The 27,989-nt window shown below is 40.6% G+C and overlaps 2 protein-coding genes across 2 annotated transcripts; one reads left to right on the forward strand and one right to left on the reverse strand.

Moving 5' to 3' along the window:
- Positions 1-1,019: 1,019 nt before the first annotated feature.
- LOC133407342 (heterogeneous nuclear ribonucleoprotein H-like) lies at positions 1,020-12,053 on the forward strand. Its single transcript, XM_061685111.1, has 11 exons — positions 1,020-1,328; positions 1,995-2,090; positions 2,192-2,353; positions 7,633-7,776; positions 9,505-9,643; positions 10,229-10,443; positions 10,551-10,663; positions 10,776-10,911; positions 10,986-11,063; positions 11,150-11,242; positions 11,346-12,053. The coding sequence occupies exons 2-11, from the start codon at positions 2,009-2,011 to the stop codon at positions 11,438-11,440; spliced, it is 1,257 nt and encodes a 418-aa protein (XP_061541095.1). The 5' UTR covers positions 1,020-1,328; positions 1,995-2,008; the 3' UTR covers positions 11,441-12,053.
- On the reverse strand, positions 11,816-27,552 carry rufy1 (RUN and FYVE domain containing 1). The gene is made up of 17 exons (XM_061685109.1): positions 27,218-27,552; positions 25,814-25,993; positions 25,600-25,717; positions 25,121-25,222; positions 24,899-25,022; positions 24,764-24,825; positions 22,808-22,943; positions 21,932-22,033; positions 21,721-21,837; positions 19,519-19,686; positions 19,353-19,450; positions 19,166-19,285; positions 14,326-14,455; positions 12,912-13,006; positions 12,788-12,836; positions 12,649-12,726; positions 11,816-12,571 (listed from the first exon to the last, which is right to left on the reverse strand). Exons 1-17 carry the CDS (start codon positions 27,537-27,539, stop codon positions 12,428-12,430), a joined length of 2,145 nt encoding a protein of 714 aa, XP_061541093.1. The 5' UTR covers positions 27,540-27,552; the 3' UTR covers positions 11,816-12,427.
- Positions 27,553-27,989: the final 437 nt, after the last annotated feature.

Below are 27,989 nucleotides of genomic sequence, written 5' to 3' on the forward strand. Positions count from 1 at the left end.
TATGTCCAATACACATAAGTTTAGGGCACATTGCACAATACTGTACCCAAGCTACACAAATCACTGTATTAAGTAGTTAAACAACTAAACACAAAATAAACAATTGATATTAACATGAAACACATCCATTATACTAGTTAGCATTAGTTAGCTGGTTTACAACGGAGTTCCACTCCAACAAATTAGTATGAGCCGGAACGCGTCATATCGCTAACCTACATTAATGAAGCATTATTCATAATTTGGCGGCACGGTAGCGACTGGTTAGAGCGTCAGCTTCACAGTTCTGAGGACCGGGGTTCAATCCCCGGCCCCGCCTGTGTGGAGTTTGCATGTTCTCCCCGTGGCTGCATGGGTTTTCTCTAGGCACATCCCAAAAACATGCATTAATTGGAGACTCTTAATTGCCCGTAGGTGTGAATGTGAGTGCGAATGGTTGTTTGTTTGTATGTGCCCTGTGATTGGCTGGCAACCAGTTCAGGGTGTACCCCACCTCCTGCCCGATGATTGCTGGGATAGGCTCCAGCACTCCCGCAACCCGAGCGAGGAGAAGCGGCTCAGAAAATGGATGGATAGTCATAATTCCAGGGAAGGAGGGAAAATTTTCTACAGGGCCGTGAAAAAAGTCCATCTCTCTATTCGTGTTGAGGAGTAACTACGACATTATGAGACTATGAGTGTGCAAAGCTTGTTGCTAAACCAAATGAGTATGTTTGACGCTAATAACTACATGTGGTTAAATTAAACAGATAGATAGATAGATAGATAGATAGATAGACCTACTATTAATTGGAAATTCATTATTCCCATTATATCCACAATGAAAGCAACACAAGCAGGAATGCCAAATTCAAGTACTAATATTAAACAGTATCTGAACAAGTCTTTTTTTTAAATCCATAAATGAAAATATAGTAGAATGCCCCATGACCAAACTCAAGAGAAATGACAACAGTTTTGGCTCAGCCTGGATCCTAGAACGACGACGTCATCCACCCCTCTCTCCCTTTTGAGGCACCTTTCCGGTTGCCAGATTGATTAAAAAACTACTTTTAAGATTTCGACTACGTTTGGTCCGACGAGTATTATTTGGGGTTTTCTTGCTGTTGAACCCAGAAAATGTATAAGTATATGGTTATTAATGACGTTTAATGCTATTTATTGCCGCGTTAGAGCGTTCGACCGAGTCTCAACCGGATGCGTGCTCTTGTACTTCTTGAAAGGGGTTAGGCCAGACGCCTGGCAACCCAACCCAGCCTTTTTCAGCTACATCACGCAGGCCGTCGCGCATCTTTGTCTACGGCGTGTTCGCGCTTTGATTTTAAAAGGTAAGGCATGCGCTTGCTGTTTGGTTACACGTCCTCCAGTGTAACGTTGTAGCTTCTGCGATACGATTATAGCTACCAGTAGGTTATTCAAACGCATTTATTCATTTAGTTAGCAATGCAAGCCTGGAAGCTAGTGAGTTAGCCTAATGTGGCGCAGGCTGCGAGGGCCGCTTTTGTTCTTCAACCAGGGTGCGGTAGTGTGCACGACCGTAAATTGAATAAACTGGTCCATTATCATTAACTGTTCATGTTATCGCTTCACTCCGTATAACAAATGATTCTAATTTATCACACTTAACATTGTAGGACGAGGCCCTTAAAATGAATGTAGTAAAAGTATCCCCTTTTTGTGAAGTTGCACCAGTCCCTCTGTGAAGCGAAATAACGACAATTGTGGTTTTATACGTGCTACTGTTATGTGATAGCGTTGTACTTAAAGACCCAGAAGTCGATTGTTACATTTCAGCACGATTGAATAGTTGTAGTCAAATACTTCCAAGATGGCGCGAACCACGTACGTGCATAATTTGAACTGAATGAAAGACTGCGTGTACCTTTGTGGCGCCGCATCATCTGACGAAACTCTATAAAGAGTGATCCATTCAAGACGTGGATATTAATTTTGAATCTTCATACCCGAAATAATTAAAGCTCTTTTCTTTAAAGGCTTGTGACCAGATATGGCTGATGAGGGGTATGTTATACGAATCAGGGGTCTCCCTTGGTCCTGTTCTGTCGATGAAGTACAGAGATTTTTCTCAGGTTGGTATTACTTTTTTTTTTTTTTCAATTTAAGAACAAATTCAAATAAAAGTTTGATTGCATGTAAATGAATGTTGACAATGTTATATTTTTAATTTTAGATTGTAAAATCCTTGGCAATGGGGGCGGCGGCGGCATCCACTTCACCTCCACAAGAGAGGGTCGTCCCAGCGGAGAGGCGTTTGTCGAGCTGGAAGCAGAAGACGACCTCAAGCAAGCCTTGAAGAAGGACAGAGAAACAATGGGGCACAGATATGTGGAGGGTGAGCGTAACTACAGTGAACGCCTGTTTATTGTGGGGATGCGTTCTAGACCCATAAGTGCGATTATACGGAGACTAATTAACATTTTTTTGTAATGTTTTTGCCCCTTTCACACGCTTTAAATACATTAAACTTTTTAAGAAACCTTTTTAAACTCATAAACATATTTGGAAAAAAAAAACATGTATAAGCATAAAATGTATTGTAAATGCTGTGCAGCAGTGGTTCTCAAGCGTTTTACACAAAGTAACACCTAAAAATAAAATTGGCTAATTTAGTTATTTTTTAACTTTCTCTCAAAAATTAGTTTTTTATTTATTTATACGTTATAGGTCACAATGCTGGAAAACGTTTTGAAATTATGTATCTTGGTCTTTTTTGTTTTAGATTAAAAACCTGGCATTTGAGTTTCATATAGTTTTCATACAGATATAATAGTCATTATTGTGCTTTAAGAGATCCACTAGGCAAACTGCGAGCTCACTCTCAGCAGGAAACTGCAGACTGTCACTCTCCTGTACCTTGGCTTCTTTTTGCTACTACGACTTCCAAAAAACAATGCTGTATATGCTGTCTTCTAGTGACATAATACACACAGATGTGTTATCACTGCAACAGACTCAAATAAAGTTAATGGAATAAATGTGTCCTGCTTGCAGTGGGCCAACCCCATACATCCATGTCCAACCCATTCAACAGGGGCGTAAATTTGACTTGCCAAGACCAGCAATTATTTTTTAAAATTTAGTGGACAAGTTAGCACTGCCACTTGTGTAGCCCACCTGTTTGATAGTTTTTCATTTGCACATGCCATGTACTCTAAACCCTGTTGGGTACTCACAAATAGGGGTGGAACGGTTCACAAAATCCAAGGTTTGGTTGTTATTTCGATTTTGTTGGGACGGTTTTCCGTTCGGTATATATTGATAGTAAAATTGTCTTGTACATTTTGTATTGTTATTTTAATTTTATTAATCAGAAATATATCTTTGCACGTCTATCTACAGTGCTGTGAAAAAGTATTGGCCCCCTTCTCAAATTCTTACATTTTTGCATGGCGTCCCCACTTTAAAATCATCAAACAAATGTAAATATCAGACAAACATAACCCAAGTGAACTTAAAATGCTGTTTTTAAATGGTGGTTTCATTTATTAAGGGAAAAAAACTATTCAGTTACTTGGCCCGGAGTGAAAAAGTAATGGCCCCCTAAACCTAATAACTGGTTGGGCCATCCTCAGCAGCAACTAAAATCTCCCGTTTTCTATAACTGGCAATGAGTATTTCACATCTCCGTTGAACAGAGATATTTTGGCTTTGCAGAATTGTTAGAATTCTGCAAAAATTGAGGGTTTTCGAGCCTGAACGGCTTTTTTAAAGTCATGCCACTGCATTGAAATCTGATTCAAGTCTGGATTTTGACTCTGCCACTCCAAAATCTAAATTATAATTTTTTTTAAAATAATTTTTTTTAAAGCCATTCAGAAGTTACCTTGCTTGTGTGGTTTAGATCGTTATCCTGGTGCAGACCCCAAGTGTGCTTCAGCTTGAGGTCACAAACTGATGGCTGAACATTCTCCTTCGTAATATTCTGTTAAAGAGCAGAATTCATGGTTCAATTATTTACAGCAAGTTGCCCAGGTCCTGAAAGAAGAAAGCAACCCCAGATTAAACGCTGTGCTACATTTATGACAGATTAAACGAGACAAACATGTTCTGAAAAATTCAACCTTCATCTCGTCGGTCCATACCGCATCCTCCCAAAAGTCTTTGGAATCATTGTTGTTTTTTTTCTTTCTTCCCCTTCACGAAAGTGAAACGAGCCTTTTGATTTTTTGGTCAGCAGTAGTCTCCTTGGAACTCTGCCATTGATGCCATTTTTCCCCAGTCATGAACACTGACCTTATCTGAGGCAATTGAGGCCTGCAGTTCTTTAGAAGTTGTCCTAAATTCCTTTGTGGCCTCCTGGATGAGTCATTGCTGTTCACTTGGGGTAATCTCTGTTGGCTGGCCACTCCTTGTCACCACTGTTTAATGTTCTCTCCATGTGAGGATAATGGTTCTCCCTATGGTTCACTGGAATCCTGAAGCTTTAGAAATGGCTTTCCTAACCCTTTGCAGAATGATAATGACACTTTTTATTTCTCAACTGTTCTGGAATTTCTTTGGATCGTGTCATTTTGTTGCAGCTTTTGTAGTCCAACTTGATTTTGTCGGGACAGATTCTGTTTAAGTGATTTCTTAATTGAACAGGTCTGGAGGTAATCAGGCTCGTGTGTGATCATTGAAAATAAACCAAAAATTGTGATTAGCCACAATTAATTCATGACTTAAAGGGGACTGGGGGTCCCATACAGGGCCAGGTAACTGAATTGTTTTTTCCCCCCTTAATAAATGAAATCACCCATTAAAAACAGGATTTTAAGTTCACTTGGGTGATATTTGTCTGATATTTACAAATGTTGGATCTTAAAGTGGGGAAACTATTCAAAAGAATTTTTTAAGAATTTGATAAGGGGGCCAATACTTTATCACAGCACTGTAGGTCTGTACTTATCCGGGTCTGTAGCTGTTCTCTCCAATTTAAGATATCTGGTGACACGCCCCGATTGGCTGCTGCATTGCTGGAGGGCATGATGCAGATGACGTGTCCGCGCTGCCATCTTGGCTAACTTGCTACTGCTCTGGAGTGTACACACTCATCTCGTTGGTAAATGAGGGGGAAAAAAATTGTGCATGTTATGAAACGAATGAAACTCATACGGACCGAACCGAACCGAAACAGTCGACCCGAACTGTTTTGACAGTTTTCAAGAACCGTTCTATCCCTCCTCACAAATGATTGTTTAACATGCTGAAAATCAACCTTCACACTAACAGTAATTGTACTCATCCGCTGCTGGCTGTTTTGCGCTCCTTCTTTGAAGTCCTTGTTAAGTTGTAACTACTGTAGTTGATTCATTCCGTAGTCATAACGGCCAATGGGAACATTGAAACTAAAATGCGTGTGAAATGCTTCCTTGGTTTCTTGTGGCTCTTGAGAAACGTTTTGCATCTATGAGAAACACAATTCTAGACAAGAAAAATTGTGACAAAAACACCAAATGGAGTTGGCAACCACGGATTTATTTATGAAAGTCGTACTGGCCCGCACAATGTTTCGTTTGATCATTGTCATCCCAATGTATGTGCTGATAATAGTCACATTGCATGGTCCTGCGCGATGTTGTTGTTTTTTGTATGCAGTCTATCAACTGTGAAATTAACCATGTCCAACCAGGTCCCCAGCAGAGGGACCTGGTTGAACATGCTATTAAGTTTAGTGGTGATGTTAGGTAAATTATAACCCATCAAACAACATACACGGAGCAGCCCAGAGTGTTCTATAGTATTTTTTGTTTTGTATGATAACTATTAATGAGCAGATGGGGAAACAATTGCACTCCTGCATTTACTGTCGCTCTCTTCAGAAAGTGACAAACAAATGCACGTCGCAAAAGATTACGTTTGGTGAAGGGGGCAGAGCCACGGCATTGAAGGGACAAACTTGAGGTGTATGCAATGTGTTTTGCTTAAACAAATGGACTCAAATATCGAATTACTAATAAATGGTGTTAAAACATGTGAAAAATAGCATTCATCCATCCGTCCATTTTTCCATCCCGCTTATCCTCCCTTTAGGAATGTCTGAATGACTATAGTATAACTGGGCATGAAAATAAATGATTAACTTTGTGTCTGGCCGGACTGTTGATCAATACTACAGTGTGTTTAAATTAGACTTTACACCAATTTTATCGGGCTGATCGGTATCGGCTGATATTTAGCGTTTTATGCTGATCGACTTTAATGTCATAATTCACCGATCCGATCAATTATGTCATTGATCGGCTCCGCAAAAGACATTTACTCTGCGTCGCCATCGTGCACAGTATATTTGTATCCAAAAGCTAGTTTATTTTTAGCCTTGTCACGTGTCTGACGTAGTATTGGAAATATCTGACGGCCAATAAAGGTTATTTAAAAAAAAAAAAAAAAAAAGTCGGTGGTGTGGAACAGACAACACGTAATGCCAGACTACAAGACAAATTTGTTCTTTCAAGATCAGACTACTGCAATAAAATGTTGTATTCTGATACCACGGTATCACGTTTTTTACGATCATTGGGCTTTATTTTGTCAACTCAAATGCGACCGGATACACTAGTTACCGTGGTGATGACAAGAAGAGTGGATCGCACCGACTATTATTATAAGGGCTAAATGGGGGGGGGAAATGTGTGTTGGTGGTCACTGGTGCTGAGGAGAGGACGTTCGTTTAAGTCTTGATTGAGGTATGGTCACATACTTTTAATATGATGCGGCTCGCAAGCAGGCAACAAAACGTTATGTAGCCTAGCAAGTGAGTGGTAGCATGAACGGTTGTCCCTAAACATGCCGTCGCTCTGTCGAATCATGCTCTAAAGTTTCTGTGTGGGTGAAGTATTTAATTACAGTAAGTTAGCACCCATTATTTCTGTCATGTAATGTTGGTTTGACCTGACTGATTAGAATACACGATTTGACTAGAGCAGTGATTTCCAAACTCTATGGTGCCAATGAACATATTTTACAATTGAAATATCTCACGGCACACCAACAAACAAAAATGGCACAAAAAACTGATGCATTAATTACTGTATTTACTTCATGACATCTAATAGAAGACAGTTTGTTCTGTCTGTCACTAGGCCTCACTGGCATAAATAGAGGAACAAAGATACATTATTTATTGTAAATATGTTTTTGCAATTAAGTACACCAGTATATACTGTAAACGAACAGTCATTTAAATAGACACATTCTCCATCTTGTGATCAGTTAACGTTTTTTTAAACTCTGATCGGCCCCAGAAATCATGATCGTGTAAAGCCTAGTACAGATAGACTTCATACAAATGACTTTGGTGCTCTACTTGGCATAGTTTTTCCATCAAGGGAAAAAGAGAAACGTGGTGGTTATCCTGTAAGTTTTAACATTGCGATATATTTTGCAGGGTTAAAGAATATTGCAATGTCATTTCCAATATCGTGCAGCCCTATTTTCAATACTGTGCACTATTAGTAATAATTACCAAAAAAAAAATTTAAATTGCTGTTCTGGCAGGTGCAGTCCAAAACAAAATGTGATATCGAGGGGTTGCGAAACATGACCCGTATATAGTAGGGAAACACTGTCTTGGCATTTTTTGCACAAATTACAATATGATTGTGTTTGTTCTAATTGTCCTGTGTTAAACAGTGTTTAAATCAAACAATGTGGAGATGGATTGGGTCATGAAGCACACTGGTCCAAATTGTCCAGAGACAGCAGGAGACGGGCTTGTGCGATTACGAGGCCTCCCCTTTGGTTGCAGCAAAGAGGAGATCGTCCAGTTTTTCTCAGGTAAGAAGTTTTCTTCATTTGTGACTTTAATTTTGATCTACCACCCAGTCTTCCTTTATTGTTTCCGTTCTTATAGACTCTGAGAAATGAATGTTTTATAATTACAAACCCCTCTGACTCGGTCATAATTATATCAATCTTGTTGATTATTCCGATAATGAGAATCAACTTTTTATTTTTTTTAAACCAATAACAATGATTAATGATCCCTGAAAGAAGCTAGGAATAATTTACAGCTTTGCTTTTTGGTCAAGACCATGAATGTGCCATACAAACGAGAGATGTGCCGGTACCACTTTTTTTCTTATTGCACGTATCCCCCTTACATTGCCTACCATTTTGTTTACCACCATTAACAACTAACGGTGATATTATATTATTTATTAGTTTTTCAGTTTTAGAGCTGCAGCAATTAACTGAATAGTCTATTTACAATTGAGTACTAAATTGTCAACTCTTTTGATTGATTTTGGTTTGAGTTTTTTATTATTTTTTTAAATCACTAAACTGTCAGATTACATCTTAAATGTGAATATTTTAGTTTGTTTAGTTTGTGGTCAAAACAAGACATTTGAGGACATCACCTTGAGGTTTTAGAAAAACTGTTTTCAACAATTATTTGACAAACTAATCAAGAAAATAGACAAGATTAATTGATGATGAAAATTATCACTGGTTGCAGCTGTACTCATTTTATTTCAGTAAAGCAAAAGACAAGTATGAAGAGCAAAAGTCGACCAAAGTTGGTGTCTGTCCCGCTCTACACACTGACCATAAATAATCATCATTAATTTATCAAGCTACAGAGGTGCAGCTACTATACAAAATCAGTCAACCATGGTGTGTAGGATCAGAAATCCACACGACCTACAATTTTACAGCAAAACCGTTCCATTATCTGTTGTCTGAAGAGAATCAAATCATTTTAACCTTATTAATCGGAGTGTACCGGCACATCCCCAATGTGATAATCCAGGGGTTACCAACCTTTTTGGTACTGATTTAAAGCGAAGGGCCGCCAGTTTGCACACTTCTGAAATAGGAAATTTTCTCAAATTACCTTTAACTATGTTGTTATTAATTAATGATACTCTTTGTGAATACACTGGTCTTGTTAATGATTTCTCATTATCAACAATGATTTTAAAAGGTAGGGAACACATGCTACACTTAATTTCCATAAATATGGATGCCCATGTGTACCATGTTGATGACCCCTGTGATTATTTTTTTTCCTTCCTTAGCCCCCCATGTCTAATCTTGTTTTTAATAATAGTCATGGATCGCAGAGAATAACCGCTTTTCTCACTTTCTTAGACTAAATCTCATTGACTTTAAATTCATACCTTTAGTCACGGTCTTTGCACAGTGACCCCATCCCATTTTCTTCCAGTTTGGCTTTAAAAAGTCTTTGATTGAATGGGTAAATGTTGAAGTAGCACGGAATGGGTCAAGAGTAATTTGAATTGATGTCACCCACCAGATCGTCGGTGCCCTTCTCCATACCTCTACCGATTTCTCTACTCTCATTTATTATTTTTTTGATCCCCCAAAATCCAACGCTTTTTTTTTTTTTTTCCGTGGCCGGTTAACAACTCGACTGGTATGTGTGATGATGTATAGTGTTCCATAAGTTTTCTCTCTCTCTCTCTTAGAGACATTTCTTTCTGTGATTGGGCATGTGATTTAATATGTTCCCCGCTGGGGTTATCTGTCCTTGGGTTGAAGGGTTGGAAATCGTGCCAAATGGGATAACATTGCCGGTGGACATCCAGGGGAGGAGTACGGGGGAGGCCTTCGTGCAGTTTGCTTCACAGGATATAGCTGAAAAGGCTCTAAAGAAACACAAGGAAAGAATAGGGCACAGGTGGGGATGGTTGGTTGGTTGGCTGGAAACATTGCTTTTCTTATGGTGTGCACCCTCAACATGAACTCACTGACACTGTCATTTTTGCTACAATCACACTAACCTGTATGCCAGATCCTACAATGCAACACATTCATTGTTCCATGGAAACATATGATGTGTAAAATAAAATTGAGCACATTCACAAATTATGGCAACAAATGGTATGTCAGTACAGGTTTATATTGGTAAGGATAATCCCTGGTGGTGCATCAGAGGCCAACTGTGCACGAGGACACGGAGCCCACCTTCACAGGTAATGCTTAATGAGCTTCAGAAAGCTGGAGCACTTGACCCTGCTAATAAGAAGACAATGGCTTTCAGGGCATGTGATTTTGAGATCTCTAAATAAATCCAGGTAACCATAAAAGTGAAAGGCCATTTTCAATTTGGCAAACTTTTGTTTGCAGTTAAACTTGTTCTATTAACATGGACTAAACAAAATACTATATTACTGTGACAGGCTACACCAAGACAGTTTCTACATTAACAAACCCCAAACAAACCTTTCCTCATTCCCTCACCATGGCATTTCTATGTACATAGGTACATTGAGATCTTCAAGAGTAGCCGTGCCGAGGTGAGAACCCATTATGAGCCCCAGCGGAAGCCCATGGGCATGCAGAGACCGGGCCCTTACGACCGGCCTTCTGGTGGGCGTGGCTACAACATAATGAACCGGGCGGGCTCCTACGATCGAATGCGCCGCGGAGGCTACGGAGGTGGTGTGTCGGGTGGACGAAGAGCTGAAATCAGATTTGGTGATGTATTGTTGCAGCATTCTCTCAATTCATTCCAACAAGGCACCCTAGTGGTAATCCAATTGGAAATAATTCTTCCTAAAATGGGTTGTCGATTACATATTCAGGCGTTTCGGATGGCCGGTACAACGACAGCGGCTCATCCTTCCAGAGCACAACAGGCCATTGTGTCCATATGAGGGGCCTACCTTACAGAGCCACTGAATCAGACATCTACATTGTAAGACTGAGTTGACTTTGCGAGTCTTCATTAGATCACTCAAAGTGCCTCTGTCCCCTTCTCTTTTGAGAATGTACTTTTTTTAAAAACACATTTCCTTTGCATCTGGCAGTTCTTCTCCCCACTGAATCCAGTGCGAGTTCACATTGAGGTTGGCCCCGACGGCAGGGTGACCGGCGAGGCCGATGTTGAGTTTGCAACACATGAGGACGCAGTGGCCGCCATGTCCAAAGACAAAGCCAACATGCGTGAGTTTGACAGAAGTGACACTAATAACAATAACACATGGAAACGTTCCTTTGTCTTTTTCGCTGGCCATCAGAGCACCGCTATGTCGAGCTGTTCTTAAACTCAACAGCAGGTGGCAGTAATGGCGCCTACAGTAGCCAGATGATGGGGGGTGAGTATGGCTCATAGTCTTCTAACTTGAGTGGTTTGTTAAAAACACAACTGAATATAAATGTTCGCTCATGTTTTTGCTCGCAGGGAGCCAGTCGTCTTACAGTAGTGGCCAGCTGAGCTCAGGCTATTCTGGTGGATACAGCAGCCAAGGAAACATGGGTGGCTACAGTGATTATAGTGAGTGCCATGGCATTTGGCCTGAATTCCAAATAACTTCATTAGTGTTGATCACCTTGGAACTGTGGGGTCCTATATTGTGTATTTTCCTCTTTCTTGTTAGGTAACCAGAGTGGAATGGGAAGCAGTTACTATGGTGGTGGTGGAGGCAGTAGCAGAAGCTCCATGAATGGACTTGGTGGGGGGTGGGGAATGTAATCTTTTTTTCCTTTTTTTTTTTTTTACCATTGTTGTACCGTTTTGTTAGGTTTCTTGTTAGGATTTGTTTTAACTCAGCATTTTGCTCCAATGACCGGAAATCTCTCACCCGTAAACATGGTAATGGTCAAGATGGGGTTTTGAACGTGTTGAATGGTCGGCTTTGTAATTTTTTTAGTGTATGGTCCTGAGATGGAATAGAGATTTGCTGTCACAGTTGTCACCCACTCCTCTGTTTGTCAGTTCACAGGACAAGGGTGCTCCATTTCCAATACCAGAATTGTTTGTTTGTTCTCCACATACCCAAACTGAAATCGTGTTGCTTGTTTAAAACATTTTGTATGTCAGAGTGCATGAACAAATCTGTTTTCAACCTTGTTAAAATTTTTATAACAACGCTTTGTTTAATTTACCGTGGTCAAGGTAAATCAAAATTCCACATTGACATTTGCAGCATGTTAAGATGTGACCAGTTAAAAGGCACTTTCTTGACGGGAACCATCGGGAGCAACTTAATCTGAAATCAGTTGTCGTGACCTCCTGTCTTCTGCCTCTAATGCTGTTTATATTTTCTGTGAGCAAAGTGAATAAACTAGTTGGACTGTCATGAAAACATTGCAAAATCTATTCATTAAACAGAGGACTCCTGTAAACTTAGCTACTGCAGTGTTAGTGCATTATGATGTGAAAAACAAAATGAAATCAAACATTTCATGGGACAATCTTGGTGGAAGCCATAATTTCTACATAATAGAAAAGCTGACATGAAAAGGCTTCACTCAGTCTTGCTTGAAAACCACAATGATTTTCCCTACTACAGCAAAATGAATTATCTTGAACAGTACTGCATGTGGTATGCAATGCATTAATGTTCCTGAATTTCAGGTAACAAGTTCAGATGTAAAACCAAATTGACATTCATAAACAAATGTGGCTAAACAGAGTCTGTGCAGTGTGAGATCCAAATGGTGGCAGGTCAGTGTTCTGTCAGGAAGCTTTGGACAAACTCCTCTGCAGCAACAAGGAGTGACACACATCACAAACCCGCACGGGACGAGGATACGAAGGTAAGGCGAGCTCGTTACTGGAGCAAGTGCTGCAGTAAATATCCCCACAGTTCCTGCAATGGTGCTAAAACAAAGAAAAAGCCGTGAGAACAACATTGGTATACTTCGCTTCAATCTGAATGCATAAAAAAAACAACTCACTTTTCTTCGCGAGATAGAAAACTCTTTCTGGCATTGCTTGCATTGTATAGCCTCGTCATCTTTTAACCAGGCGTGGCCCTGCAAGGAACGAACAGCATTTAAAAATTATAATCAAGTATACCTGGATTTCACATTTTACCTTCAAGGCTTTGTTAACCTCCTTAAAGTCCTCCATCTTGAGTTTAGACCTTGGGGAAAAGTGATGGAATAACATGACAATTCATGTCACTGGCAACAATTACAAAAGTTGAATGAGCACTGACTGGCTGAGATGCAGGCCCATCTCCTGCAAAGCCTGCTCCTGCTGCTCACACATCTGCTGCAGCTGCTGCTTCTCCTGCTTCAGCTCCTGTAGCTCCTGCAAAATCACAAAACAAGCAGGCTATTCATCTGCAAATTTTATTTTAAATACATACAATTGCATACATCCAAAAGGGTCACCGATTGGCATATTGAAAGGTAGTTTCTCGTTTGTTGTGACAAATTTCTATTGTGTTCGTTATGGCTATTTTTTTTCCTATATCTCAAATTAGGATAGCGTAAAAAAAATTGACCCCGGTCCCCAGAACTGTGAGGCAGATGTGCTAACCAGTCGTCCACCGTGCCGCCTGAAGTATGTAGGATAAAAATAATTTGGGATACTGTTCAGTTTCACAACATAATCATTACTCTATAATTAATAAATTATGGCTTCAATATTTATTTTAATGTATTTATTGCATATGGCAGATTCATTTGCTTTGTATTTCCTGTGTCCACTATTGCTACTGCAATCATGCAAATTTTCCCATTGTGGGACTAATAAAGGTTATTTTAAGATTTATTATATTAATGTACTTTTAAATTGTAGTTTCATTTTCTCAAGTGACATAGCATTCATTTGTTTCTGGTTTTCCGTCCCTGTAAGGCTGACAGTATTTTGCTCTACACACACACTAATTTGCCTGCTATTTGCTCTTTAAAGTTGACTACTGTATTTTCATGACCATAAGGCGCACTTAAAAGTCTTAAATTTTCTCCAAAATGGACGGGGGGCCTTATAATGTGCACTGAGTTACAAAATCTATAACTGTTATTGTGTGATGAGTGCTCTGCTTCACTGACTGGGAGCATTACCTGCCAACACGCTGCTTATACAGAGGAAAAGTGGACGTGGCTGAGGATAGCTTGCGGCCGTAATGGGGGAAGGGTGCGCGTGAACGAGGACGCTAAAGGCACGCCCCCAGTAAGTATAAAGCGCCGGTATGTGCATTGTGCAAAACAACATCGGTTTGGCTAAGGACCCCTGAAAATGGCACATACGAAGAGACACGCTTACGAAGCACAGTTTAAACTGCAAGCTGTCAGTTACGTGGAGGAACATGGGAATCGAGCAGGAAACAAGGCGACATCTGCAAAGTTGCAATGCCATTCAGCTGTGATTCAAATATTAAATCACAGCAAACCCAGTGGCCGACGGCCGGCTAATCATGCAAACTATTAGCTGAACTCTGCAAACTGCGCGACAGCTCAGTCGCATTCAGACACGTCGCTCAGTGTTCTAAGGGCTGTAGTCTCTGACATTGCTATTTTCTACTGGATATTCTGACCATTAATTTTTCTTGCAATCAAATGTAATCCCTGCGCACCATCATTTAAATCAAATGCCTTGATAGATAAAACTCCTGAATTACTGACAGCGTGGAGGCCTTGGAGTTGTTGCAGTTGCGTGCGAAGCTCAACACTATTGTCTTGCTCCCTCTGGAGGGCTTTTTGAAGGCCTTGTCGCTGTTCCCTCTCAATGAGAAGCTCCTTCTCCAAGCCCAGCCTGACCACAGAAAAGACGATAAATCTAAGTAAAATGTATTGTTAATGAACAAATTGTCCATCTTAAAACTAAGATAGGTACGGAAAGTATTCAGACCCCCTTAAAGTTTTCACTCTGTTATATTGCAGCCATTTGCTAAAATAAGTTTTCATTTTTTCACCATTAATGTGCACACAGCACCTCATATTGACAGAAAAAAACTGAATTGTTGACATTTTTGCAGATTAAAAAAAGAAAAACTGAAATATCACACAGCCATAAGTATTCATACCCTTTGCTGTGACACTCGTATATTTAACTCAGGTGCTGTCCATTTATTCTGATCATCCTTGATGATCTACACCTTCATTGGAGTCCAGTTGTGTTTGATTAGACTGATTGGACTAACCCCCTACCCACCATTGAGGACTTGCACGCTGCCAGAACTAAGACAAGGGCGTGCAAAATCCTCTCGGACCGTCTGCACCCCGGTCACCAGCTCTTCCAGCTCCTTCCCTCAGGTAGGCGCTACCGATCAACGCTAACTAGAACTAGTAGACATTCCAACAGCTTCTTCCCTCTTGCGATCAACTTCTTAAACACCTAACCTATAATTCCATTACAACAAGCTGGCAATTTTTTGACTTGAGTTCGTTGTCACATTTCTGTGGGGCCAATTATTTATTACTTGTGCACTCACTGTAGTTGTCTCGCCATGCTGCACTATTTGCATATACTGGCCACTCATGCCAGAGTAGCATCTGCTCCATTTGCACACTGATTGAGGAGTATCTGTAACATTTGCACAACCGACATTGTCCCAGATGATCGCACTACTTGTCACTTTAAACCGCATACACTCCTTGAAGTCTCAGCGCCCTTTGCACAATGGTCATTGCACCGGACTATTGCAATATTAGTCGTTCGAACTGCTCTAAGTGCTAGAGGACTCTGCATCTTTTTGCACAATTGTTTTTTGTCAATGTCTTTATGTCCCCAAAGTGTTCTGTAAATTGACTGTTTGTTGTACTAGAGCGGCTCCAACTACCGGAGACAAATTCCTTGTGTGTTTTGGACATACTTGGCAAATAAAGATGATTCTGATTCTGATTCTGATTCTGATTAGGAAACCCACAAACCTGTCTACAAAAGACCTTACAGCTCACAGTGCATATCAGAGCAAATGAGAATCATGAGGTCAAAGGAACTGCCTAAAGAGCTCAAGAGACAGAATTGTGGTAAGGCACAGATCTGGCCAAGGTTATAAAAAAAAAAAATTCTGCTGCACTTAAGGTTCCTAAGAGCAGTGGCCTCCATAATCCTTAAATGAAAGAGGTTTGGGACGACCAGAACCCTTCCTAGAGCTGGCCATCCGCCCAAACTGAGCAATAGCCTTGGTGAGAGAGGTAAAGAAGAACCCAAAGATCACTGTGGCTGAGCTCCAGAGATGCAGTCGGGAGATGGGAGAAAGTGACAGGACGACTGGTTGCAATCGAAGGAAAGATGAATGTGGCCAAGTACAGGGATATCCTGGAGGAAACCCTTCTCCAGAGGGCTCAGGACCTCAGACTGGGCCGAAGGGTCACCTTCCAACAAGACAATGACCCAAATCACACAGCTAAAACAATGAAGGAGTGGCTTCAGAACAACTCTGTGACTGTTCTTGAATGGTCCAGCCAGAACCCTGACTTAAACCCAATTGAGCATCTATGGAGAGACCTGAAAATGGCTGTTCACCATCCAACCTGACAGAACTGGAGAAGATCTGCAACAGGGAATGGAAGAGAATCCCCAAATCCAGGTGTGAAAAACTGCATCATTCCCAAAAAGACTCATGGATGTATTAGCTCAAAAGGGTGCTTCTACTAAATACGGAGCAAAGGGTATATAAATAAATAAATAGTAAATACTTATGGCTGTGTGTTATTTCAGGTTTTTTTTTGTTTTTAACAATTCTGTTTTTTTTCTGTTAATATGGAGTGCTGTGTGTAGATTAATAAGGGAAGAAATGAACTTAAATGATTTTAGCAAATGTCTGCAATATAACAAAGTGAAAAATGTAAAGGGGTCTGAATACTGTCTGTACCCACTGTACTTTTGTACTATATATTGAGTATCTTCCAAAATATTCTCGTCAGGTCAAACCAACATCACAACATGACAGAAATAATGGGTGCTAACTTACTGTAATTAAATTACTTTTTTGTAATTATAGCTCATACATTTACATAACCTGGTATAATTTATGATTTGTTGGCCGTTTTTCATAGGATGATAGCACAAAAACTTTTCTTTCACTCATGGTTAATGCTTGGGTGAAGTCATTTATTATCAAACAACTGTGTTTACGCTTTTTAAATCATAATGACCACAGGAACTACACAAATGACCCTCATCATAAGTTGACATACCCCACTTTTTAATACCGTGTATTGCCCCCTTTAACATCAATGACAGCTTGGAGTGTTTTGTGGTATCTCTTTATTTTCTCTGATGGTAAAGCTGCCCATTCTTTTTGGCAAAAGGCCTCCAATTCCTATAAATTCTTGGGCTGTCTTGTATGTCGTGAGATCTCCCCAGGGTGTCTCAATGATATTGAGGTCAGGAGACTGAGATGGCCACTCCAGAACCTTCACTTTATTCTGCTGTAGCCAATGACACTTCGACTTGGCTTTGTGTTTTGGATCCTTATCATGTTGGCATAGCCAAGTACGTCTCGTGTGCAGCTTTCCGGCTGAGTGCAAATTTTCCTGTAGTATTCTTTTGATAACATACTGCATTCAATTCTTACCAAGTTTCCCGTGCCTTTGTAGCTCACACATCCCCAAAACATCAGTGATCCACCTACATCTTTCGTAGTAGGAATGGTGTACCTTTCATCATCGGCCTTGTTGACTGCTCTCCAAATGTAACATTTATGGTTGTGGGCAAAAAGTTTAATTTTGGTCTCAGCACTCCAAATGATTTTGTTCCAGAGGTTTGGCGGCTTGTCTCTGTGCTGTTTGGCATATTGTAAGAGTGATTTTTCTTGTGGCATTGGCGTAGTAATGGCTTTCTTCTGGCGACTCGACCATGCAGCCCATTTTTCTTCAAGTGCCTCCTTATTGTGCATCTTGAAACATGCACACCACCTTTTTTCATTGAGTCCTGTATTTCAGCCGAAGTCATCTGTGGGTTTTTCTTTGGATCTCGAACAATTTTCCTGGCCATGGAGACAGAAATTTTTGCTGGTCGACCTGATCGTGGTTTGGTTTCAACAGAATCTCTAATTTTCAGCTTCTTAATTAGAGTTTGACCACTGCTGATTGGCATTCTCAGTTCCTTAGATATCTTCTTATGTCCCTTTCCTGTTTTATACAGTTCAATTACCTTTTCCTGGAGATCTTTTGACAATTCTTTTGCTTTCCCCATGACTCAGAATCCAAAGATGTCAGTGCAAGGCTCTGTCGGGAATCCAGAAACTCACTGAACCTTTATACACACTGATTACAAGCAGACAGATTACAGGTGTGGATGGTTACCTTTAGTAGCCATTCAAACCCATTTGTGTCAACTTGTGTGCATGTTAACAGTCCAAAATCTCAAGGGTATGTAAACTTTTGATCAGGGTCATTTGTGTTGTTTCTGTTGTCATTATGATTTAAAAAGAGTAAACAGTTGTTTGATAATAAATGGCTTCATCCAAGATCTAACCATGAATGAAAGAGAGGTTTTTGTGTTGTCATTCATATTCTCTGGAAAATGGCCAAGAAATCATAAATTCTGCCAGGGTATGTAAACTTATGAGCGCAACTGTAAATTACTCCACACACACCTAAACTTTAGAGCATGATTCAACAGAACGCCAGCATGTTTACGTACAACCGTTCGTGCTAGGACTAGCTTGCTAGGCTACATAACCTTTTGTTGCCTGCTTGCGAGCCATAACGTATTAAAGGTACGGTGACCATACCTCAAGCAATCCTTGAATGAAAATCATCTCCTGTGCACCGGTGACCACCAGCACACATATTCCCCCATTTTGCTCTTACAATACATACAACGCAATCCACTGCTGTTGTCGTCGCCAAGGTAATGGGTGTATCGGAATACAAGATTATACAAGATTTTATTGCAGTAGTCTTGCAAAAGACCAAATTTGTATACAGGCATTACAAGACGTCTGTCTCAGACTTGTTGTCTCTCCCACACCGCCGACTGAACGGGTCAGTGTTTTTTTTTAAGTAACTTTATTGGCGGTCAGATATTTACAGAACTATGTCAAAAGACATGCAACAAGGCTAAAAATAAACTAGCCTTTGGATTCAAATACTGTACACGATGGCGATGCGGAGTAAATGTCTTTTGTGGAGTTTATGACATTAAAGCCGATCAGCATAAAATGCTAATTATCGTCCGATACCGATCAGATTGGTGTTAAGTCTACAAACTATTGGTTTACGTTTCAGAGGTCAATGAAAATGTAAAAAGTTACATCATTAAAATTAATACAAAATTAAATAAATATGATAATGTGCCTTCTAAATTTTAGTCAAATCATAAGAACTCCAATTCTTTGGTTGCTGGTGGTTGATGGCATGGGACCTTTAATATAGTTTTATGCTATTTTATATTTCTATTCTTGGAGTTCGGGCAAACTTGGAGTTGCACCCCAAATTTATTGTATCTATTCTGCACTTTACAATGACAATATGCTTTGTATTCATTTCTGTTTCTGTTCAGTGTGTTTACCTTAGTGAGTCCAGGTCAGTCAGTTGTTTTTCAAGAGCGTTCACTTTTCCCTCCAGCTCAACTCTCAAGTCTTTATCGGACTGGTCGCTCTTCTTACGATCCTGTTCTGAATTCTGTAGCCTAAAAAAACACATTAACTCATTGGCATCAATCGTCGTCATCAGTGAATCAATGCACAAAAACATACCTCTGCTGTAGTTCAGTCATGGCTTTTGCCATCTCATCCATCTTCTGCTCAAGCTGTTCAGCCTCTGCCTGTTTTTTGGCCGCTTCTCGTTCAAAGTCCTGCAGAGCCCCAAGACTGGTTCAAATGTGTCTTGGGTCTCATTTTAAGTGTAATCGCTACCACGTACCTGTGCTTTGTGGAACATTTGAACGTTCAGAGCTTTGACTTGGTCCAGCTGGAGTCGCAAGGTTGCCAGTGAGTCCTCTTTCTCATGTGAGTCCCTCTCCAGCAGCTTCATGGCCATCTCCATTTCCTGCTTCATCCCTAACTGAAGCTCCAGCTCTCGCTCCAACTCCTAAACATTGCCAACAGGTGACATTTCAGACTCCACACGATACAATCACCTTTCGGACGGAACGTGGAGGGGAGATCCATTTTGCATCGACAAATAGGGTAACCTTGTTTTTATAATGCAACTCAGCGCTATCGTTCTCACAAATCACACTTAATGAAAGATGCGACCTGTGACTATTGTCATTTTCACATGGACATTTTTACTTATTCTCACTAAGAGCATATTATATTTCTAGTTATGTTTATTTCTATAGCATGTTTAAGAAAAAAAAGATCAAGTAGAGCAATGTTTCTAAGTATGATAGGTGCCATGGGATATAAATGTATTAATTTATAATACAATTAAAATGTCACTTCCAGTCCAAATATGGAGCAAAACATTGATTTATTATTATTCTGTACACAAAACCGAAAAGAAAATAATCGAACAGATGTTGTCAAGTGACTATCGTCACGCTGTAGTCACAAAATTTGAAAACTGACTGAATGTTAATATGGTATTAAGGTGCAAGCATAGGCCTGTCACTATAATTTTTTAAAGATATATTTTCCCAAAAACTATCACGATAAACGATAATATTGTTGTTTTTTAATGCCTCTGAAATAATAATTTATTTTATTGCTTTTAAATAATTATTGTTATTATTAATTTTATCAATATTTTTATAATTTCCTTTCTTGTTTCTCTATTAAATTGTTTTTCTTTACTCTGTGATATGGATCCCGTCGGGTCTGAAATAAAGAACAAAGAGCTGCAAGACTAGCCTGGTTTACGTGGAGCTTTCTATTCGGATAATAATCGGTTTAGAAGCCCAAACCGAATAAAAAAGCTCCATAAAAATACTTCAATCGGAATAAACAGGCCAAATCCGACTGGAAATTCATTTGGTTTCAAAGGGGTGGAATATTCCTTTTGCCAAACCGATCGGAAGTAAATTTTCGCCACGTATGCCATCATTCGGAAGAGAGCCAGGGAAAGCTCTGTCTGCGCATGCTTCGTCTTGATGTAAATACTTGGTGACGTCATCGCTTACGCTACGCATTAATACGGCGGCTACCAATGGACCTCGTATGCAACGGAGATCTTGCTTTTAACTACTTATAAGTTGTTTTTACCCAGCGTTTTTTTTTTTTAAATAAACGTATAAAAACAATCCCAACTACTGTGCTGAATAGACAGACCTCCATCTTGATAAATGACTTGACGTTCACGACGCATGTCACAAGACTTTTCAGAATAAATGTAGTGCACATGTACACACCCGATCAGAATAGATCACATCATGTAAACAGTTGACCAGAGATCGTCACTTGGAATGACAAAAGTCTCCATGTAAACCCAGATACTGTGTGGTTGATTCACTGAAGATGAGCCCTTCAAATCAATCAAATATATGTTGACGTTCGCTGTAGTTCAACTACTGCCAGAATAACGTATGCCACTGAGGTTATGCTTAATAAACAGTTAAGGTTACCGTGTTTGTGTTAATTGGGGACTAACACACATAATAACTTGGGAGCGAAGCGCAGATGTTTTAAACGACATTGCGGGCGTGGAGCGAGCTTTTTAGCTCCTCAACTCGCTAACTCGTTAGCTCGCGGGCTAGAGAACACAGCAAACAGTTAACTTTCCCTTAAGTGTGTCTGTTGTGTGAATCTATGCGCTACACACAGAGCAATGCTGTGGAGTAATGGACGGCGCCAACACCGGTAAGAGTGTACTAGTCTGCCAGGGTTCTATGAGCCCACTAGGAGCTAATGACACAGCCAACTGTCAGCTCATTGTGTGATTTGCGCGCCAGCAAACCACAACAATGACAATTTATCAAGTCTGGAAAAACTATCGTGTCCATTTTATTTATTGAAGAATAAGATGATATAGAAGTTATCGTAACACGCCTATGCATGCACATATTCTATGTCACTGAAGGCTGAAAATTCAGTACTTATTTCACCTTTATTTGGGTTAAGGGGCTTTACATGACTATATACACCTAGCTGAATAATTCAGAGCTACTGACTATCGATACCTGACCTGGTGAATGCGTTTTTCTTCCTTGCACTGCTTCCACACAACATTATACATCTCATCCAGGCCCTGCCGGGTTTGCCTGTACGTCTCCAGTTCTGCCTGGCTATCCTGAAGTGCAGCCTGAAAAAAGCAAACGCACCACACAGTTTGCTAGACTATTTGTCCCATTTGGAGCCGTGTCATCAGGGGACAATTGAACCATTTGCATTCGGACCTCTTCCTTTTTCTGACTGGACAGCAAGATCAGCTCGTTGTCCTGTTTCAGCTGTTCCTGTTCTTCTCGCAGAGAGTTGATTCTGTCCGTCGCTGCCGTCAGCTAAATGAGAAAGAGATGATCAATAATGTTTGCAATATCACCATTTCGCATACAGCAGTCAGCATGGATTGTCTGTTCTGCAGCACACTCCATAGATGATGATGATGACAACAAAAACAACAATAATAATAATATCTTACATTTAAATGCTATCTTTCAACGTAAGTCTACTATGGTAAGGTACAAAAGATGAAACGGCATCGAGATAAAGAAAAATTTAATCAATGGCTGGGCTAGACTTTCTTGTGCCCAATGCATCCTAATTGGTTTTGGGAAAGGGCCTACTCTGTTCCAGTATGACCTGTGCCCCAGAGTACCAAGCTAGGTCTGTAAATGCATGCTTGGATGAGTTTGGTGTGAAAGAACTTTCATAGAAACCTGGCTTCAACCCCAACAAACATCTTTGGGATGAGATGGTGAGTCAGTGCTCAACACCATGACCTCAAACAGTTTTCTCAGAAGAGCTATTAGTTATAAGGTTTCGTGTCCTGTAGGTGTATTGGCCATATTTCTATATAATGTACATCCGTTTTAAGTCAGAACGCGCTGTTACTACTTTAATTACTGTAAAAAACAGTAATTAAAGTAGTAACTGAACGTGCCTTCCTGTGCCGTGACGACGCAGGTGCATTCTAAAGTCGAGGCGCAAACTAGTACATTACGTGTCATTTGTAACCTCCAAACATCTGATATCGGTATAGGTAAATGCTCCGTACAGCACATTTACGCTCAACATTGAAACAACAATTCCTTCTGTTGACAACAACTTCTGACCTCTTCTACAAGTTTGCTGTTGGTTTTCTCCAGAGAGTCCATCTTTGCCTGAAGATCTGTGACGGTGCCACTCAGGTGACGATTCAACTCCTCTATGTAATGCTTTTGATCCAAGATGGCGGTCATCTTGGTATCACTGAAAAGACATGAATGAAACAGAAACAGTACAAGGGTAGTCACTGATGGTGTAGTGGTGCATTCGTCTAACTTCGGTGCAGGCAGCGTGGGTTCAGTTCCCATTCAGTGACGGTGTGAATGTGAGTGCAAGTGGTTGTCTGTGTCTATATGTGCCCTGCAACTGACTGGCGACCAGTTCAGGGTGTAGTCTGCCTTTCGCCCAAAGTCAGCTGGGATAGGCTCCAGCACACCGCGACCCTGAACAGGATAAGCGGTACCGAGAATGGCTGGATGGTACAAGAGTTAAAACACATTGGGTTTGTTTACATTTTGAAGTGCGCACTGCACACGCGGGATTGCTTATCTTTTGGAGGCTCCGGCCGCTTGCATTTCGCCAGCCACTGTCGCCGTAGATGTTTTTTGAAGAAGGTGAAACCTGACATGGTTAGTTTTATCCTTGTCCAAATTATGGCAGTACTTGGCGATGCAATAAGGCATTTTGTATTAAGAATCACACCCGGAAACACCAATGGAAAAATTACGACTGCCGCCGTGTTTACGCGCAGGTAACATCACAGTGATCACGTGACTGTCAAAATGCCGCTACACAGGGTAATGTCATTATTTTGATACTTAATCGGCTTAAACTTTTATTTGTATATATACCGTTTAACTGAATGATGGAAATTGATATTTCAGTGTCATGGCCAATGTATTCATTAACTGGTTATTGTTCATTAAACAATTCCAAATAAAGAACAATTAAGCAATCTGACGTCACCTTTTTGAAACTGAGAGCTACGTCTTGGGTAATGATTAATGCAAAGGGCTACTAGTTTGATGTGCTTCTCAGGCTGCTTTATGTTCAACTACATGTCAATTACGGGTTATTCATACTACGGCTGTAAATAACGATTAGATTCAATAGATTCAACTGACTTTCAAAAGTAACACCAGATGTTTGGAAATGTGTTATTTTGACTAAAAACAAACATAATCAGTCTGCTTTCATGGCAGACAACAGAAATTGGAATAAATTTACAGTTCAGAGGCTGAAATCAGAGGAATTGGACAATTTTAAGTTAATGGCTCTAAATGATTAATTGATTATCAAAAGAGTTGTTTAATTTGATAACCGATTTGTTGCCGATTAATCGACTATTTCTGACACCTCTAATATCCTACGATAAGTTTCAATGATTATTTTATATTTAGTGTCTGCATGGTGGGTGACTGGTTAGCACATCTGTCTCACAGGTCTGAGGACCCAGGTTTAAATCCAGCCTCGCCTGTGTGGAGTTTGTATGTTCTCCCCATGCCTGTGTGAGTTTTCTCTGGGTACTCCGATTTCCTCCCACATCCCAAATACATGCATGGTAGGTTAATTGAAGCTCTCTAAATTGCCCGTAGGTGTGAATGTGAATGGTTGGTTGTTTATATGTGGCCTGTGATTGGCTGACGACCAGTTCTGAGTGTACCCCGCCGTTCACCCAGAGTCAGCTGAGATAGGCTTCAGCACACCCGCGACCTTAGTGAGGAGAAGTGGTACGGAAAATGGATGGACAGAAAATGTGCGCAATACAATAAAATGGCTTGATCAATTTAATTTTTGGGGTGCAAGAATGTGTTGATTTCATCGTATTTATTTATGAAATTTGAACTAGGCCGGTCGGGCCAGCGTCTGTAAGGTACGTTTTGGCCCAACACAGTAGCCCATCGCCATTGGCCCACCGATGACACAATAATGTGCCGCTGTACAGTGTTTGGGAATCACCGATCTAAAGGATTGTGTTTCACTTCCAAGGTTCAACTGTTATTAATCTGTGAGCAGGTACTCACTGTTTCGGGGTCTCTGTACTGGTAGAGTCTTTCAGATAGATGGAGAAGTCAATGACTCCCACCTAAATAACACAGAAAAATACCACTGTGTGTCCTGATTTAATTAATAATCAGAGATGAGGTGGGGACGCTCACCTGACAATCCAGATTCTCGCCTTTAATACAGAGGTTTGCATCAATTACATTGAGGCCCACGAGGAGTCCCCCCATCACTGCCCCTTCCTCCTCCATCATCAGGGCCCCGGGGTCGTAAAACTCACTAGGAAGACACAAACATGGATGTCATTAATTATGATTACATTGGAAGATGGCGACATGTTAAACATAACTACCAAAGCAATAAACTATGTTACTAACCTTAGGAGATCTTTGCGGTCCAGCAAGGCTTTCATATAGTCAGCCATTTTCTTTTGCATGAGCGCTAAATGCAGCCATGCCCTCCCTCTCCCCAAACCAGTCCTAAAAAGAGATAACGGACCAATTTTATCCATCCATCTATTCATTTCCAATGCCACCTGTCCTCATTTGGGTTGTGGGTCACTGGAGTCTATTTCAGTTGACTTTGGGCGAGAAGCAGGGTACACCGTGGAATGTCGCCAATCAATCGCAGGGCAGATAAAAGCAACAACCATGCACACGCACATTCCAAAAACATGCTTGTTAGGTTAATTAATGACTCTAAGGATGTTTTGGGAATGTGGAAGAAAGAAAGAAACGGGGAAAAAAACCCATGTAAACTCCTCACAGTTTTGTGGCATATCAAATGATCATTTTGATAAAATTCTGGTGCTACTTTTTATAACAGTTTTACTGGGAAATAGTTGACCAAAGCATACTTGATGCCAGGCAGGTCTCTGGCACTTGTCGCTATGTTGACAGAATCTGGACACAACCGCTCAGTCAGCTCCAGTGGTCCCCAAATGGATTTGTTCTGACCAATGAAAGACTTCTTGGCTGAAAAGTGTGGTTAAAAACAAGATTTTGTGACTTTGAACTGATATTGTACACACACAGATTGCAATCCATTGTAGTTTATATTTAACAAGTCACCTTTCAGTCCATGTTTCAGGCAGTGCTCCAGGACTAAGAAGAACTGCTGCAAGGGCGGGTACTCAGAGTCCAGCGTCCTGCCCAAACTCAGTGAGGACTGCATTAAAACCTTGATGCTTAGCTTCAGCATGCTGAGTAGATTGGATCTTTCTATTGCCATGGGGTCTTTGGGTCGCAACACTGATTTTTTAACAGAAAGCAGAGGCAATGTAAACACACCAGCCAGACTTCTATTCAAAGCCATACTACCAGTGCCACTTTTCTTGAAAAGACTTTTGAGCATTTATTTGATTTCCTTGATATCCTACCAAAGGTCCACGTACTAGTACGCTCCTTGTCCTCACTAGTAAGACAACTCAGCGCACTTGTTGTAGAAAGACTGTGTCTTACCAGTAATGTTTTTTCCACTACTCGTGGGACAACTCTGGCATACTAGTAGGACAACTACGTTACTAGCAAGGCAAAGCACCAGTTGATATCCATGCACCACTACAACCACTAGTTAAGGGCTGAATGTTAACTAGTTGAATTTTATAATTTCACTAGTAGTAGGTTACTAGTAGTGCAGATTTCAACCAGTGCATCATTTTGCCTCACTTATTGTAAACACACCAGTCAGACTACTATTCAAAGCCATACTACTAGTGGCACTTTTCATGAAAAGACTTTTGAGCATTTATTTGATTTCCTTGATATCCTGCCAAAGGTCCATGTACTAGTACGCTCCTTGTCCTCACTAGTAAGACAACTCAGCGCACTTGTTGTAGAAAGACTGTGTCTTGCCAGTAATGTTTTTTCCACTACTCGTGGGACAACTCTGGCATACTAGTAGGACAACTACATGTTACTAGCGAGGCAAAGCACTAGTTGATATCCACGCACCACTACAACCACTAGTTAAGGGCTGAATGTTAACTAGTTGAATTTTATAATTTCACTAGTAGTAGGTTACTAGTAGCGCACAGATTTCAACCAGTGCATCATTTTGCCTCACTGGTAACATATACTGTACCGACTAGCATGATACAGTTGACCTAGTGGTCGACAGAAATGTCATACAATGGTGTAAAAAAAAAAAAAAAAAAAAAAAAAAAAAAAAAAAAAAACTTGCACACACAGTTCTACTATTACGCCGAATTGTCTATAAAGTGAGGACGAAGAGCGTACTGGTCTAGTTGGCTGGACCGTATGATAGATATCGAATAAATGCTGAAAACAGCTTTCCGTAGAGAATACACCAGTCAGACTTCGGCGAAAGTAATAAAAGTGAGAGGCAGCTCCCATGATTCCAGAGCCATAAAATCTAGATTTTCTAGCTGGAAGTCATGTGTCTTAACAGGTGACAGCCAAGTAAAACTCCAAGAGGAAATTAGGCCGGGAGTTTCCGTATTCTATTCTGCATACCTGGAAGCTTCTTTCCCGTGCTGTTTAACTCGCTTTCGGGCTCTTTTTCTGCTGCGGGACTCTCAGCGGAGCCGTGCGCGGAGTTCCTCGGGACAGAAGCGTAGCTCACTCCGCTGCTGAGCGTTTCCGTGGCCTTGCGAGCCAGCGACAAAAGAGGAGCCGACCAGCTGCTTTCAGACAACGACCTCTCAGCCCGGCCGAGAGCGTTGCTGTCGCAGGCATTGTCGTCAATCTCCGTGTTTAAAAGTTTGGCGACCTCTTGCTCTTGTTTTGCTTCGCCATCCTCTACAGCTGTGTTTACTTCCCCCAACTCGTCGGCCATGTTTGACCGCCCCTCCCGCCTTGCTGAATAGTCACGTGACTCGTTAATTTGGCTGTAATCAAACCTATCCCGAACTTTTACGAGCCCCACCTATTGACTGGAGTAAAAACTACACCCACTACAAGGAAATCCATTATATACAGTATATATAAAATATGTAAATACAGTCCCCTCCAAAAGTATTGGAACGGCAAGGTCAATTCCTTTGTTTTGTTGTATGCTGAAGACATTTGGGTTTCAGATCAAAAGATTAATGAGACAAACGTTCATTAATTCCAGCTTGAAAAGTGGGTGGCTTCAAACAAAAGGTGCTCTGTCCCGAGTTGTTTAACACATTTAGATGTGAATACCATGAAATAAAAGCTGGAATTCTGAACTTTTGTCTCATGTTCATCTTTTGATCTGAAACCCAAATGCCGTCACTAAACAACAAAAACAAAGAAATTGACC

This window comes from Phycodurus eques, chromosome 9 (genome assembly GCF_024500275.1).
Source record: "Phycodurus eques isolate BA_2022a chromosome 9, UOR_Pequ_1.1, whole genome shotgun sequence".
NCBI classification, from domain to species: Eukaryota; Metazoa; Chordata; class Actinopteri; order Syngnathiformes; family Syngnathidae; genus Phycodurus; species Phycodurus eques.

What these genes read in the sequence shown, in the direction of transcription:
- rufy1 (XM_061685109.1), bottom strand. Translation starts at nt 27,539, where the DNA reads ATGGCCGACGAGTTGGGGGAAGTAAACACAGCTGTAGAGGATGGCGAA. An exon ending in CACGGGAAAGAAGCTTCCAG is followed by an intron (nt 25,994 to 27,217) that starts GTATGCAGAATA and finishes TTAAAAAATCAG; the next exon opens with TGTTGCGACCCAAAGACCCC. An exon ending in ACAGCAAACTTGTAGAAGAG is followed by an intron (nt 22,034 to 22,807) that starts GTCAGAAGTTGT and finishes TTTCTCATTTAG; the next exon opens with CTGACGGCAGCGACGGACAG.
- LOC133407342 (XM_061685111.1), top strand. Translation starts at nt 2,009, where the DNA reads ATGGCTGATGAGGGGTATGTTATACGAATCAGGGGTCTCCCTTGGTCC. An exon ending in AAGAGCTGAAATCAGATTTG is followed by an intron (nt 10,444 to 10,550) that starts GTGATGTATTGT and finishes TTACATATTCAG; the next exon opens with GCGTTTCGGATGGCCGGTAC. An exon ending in CTGAATCAGACATCTACATT is followed by an intron (nt 10,664 to 10,775) that starts GTAAGACTGAGT and finishes TGCATCTGGCAG; the next exon opens with TTCTTCTCCCCACTGAATCC.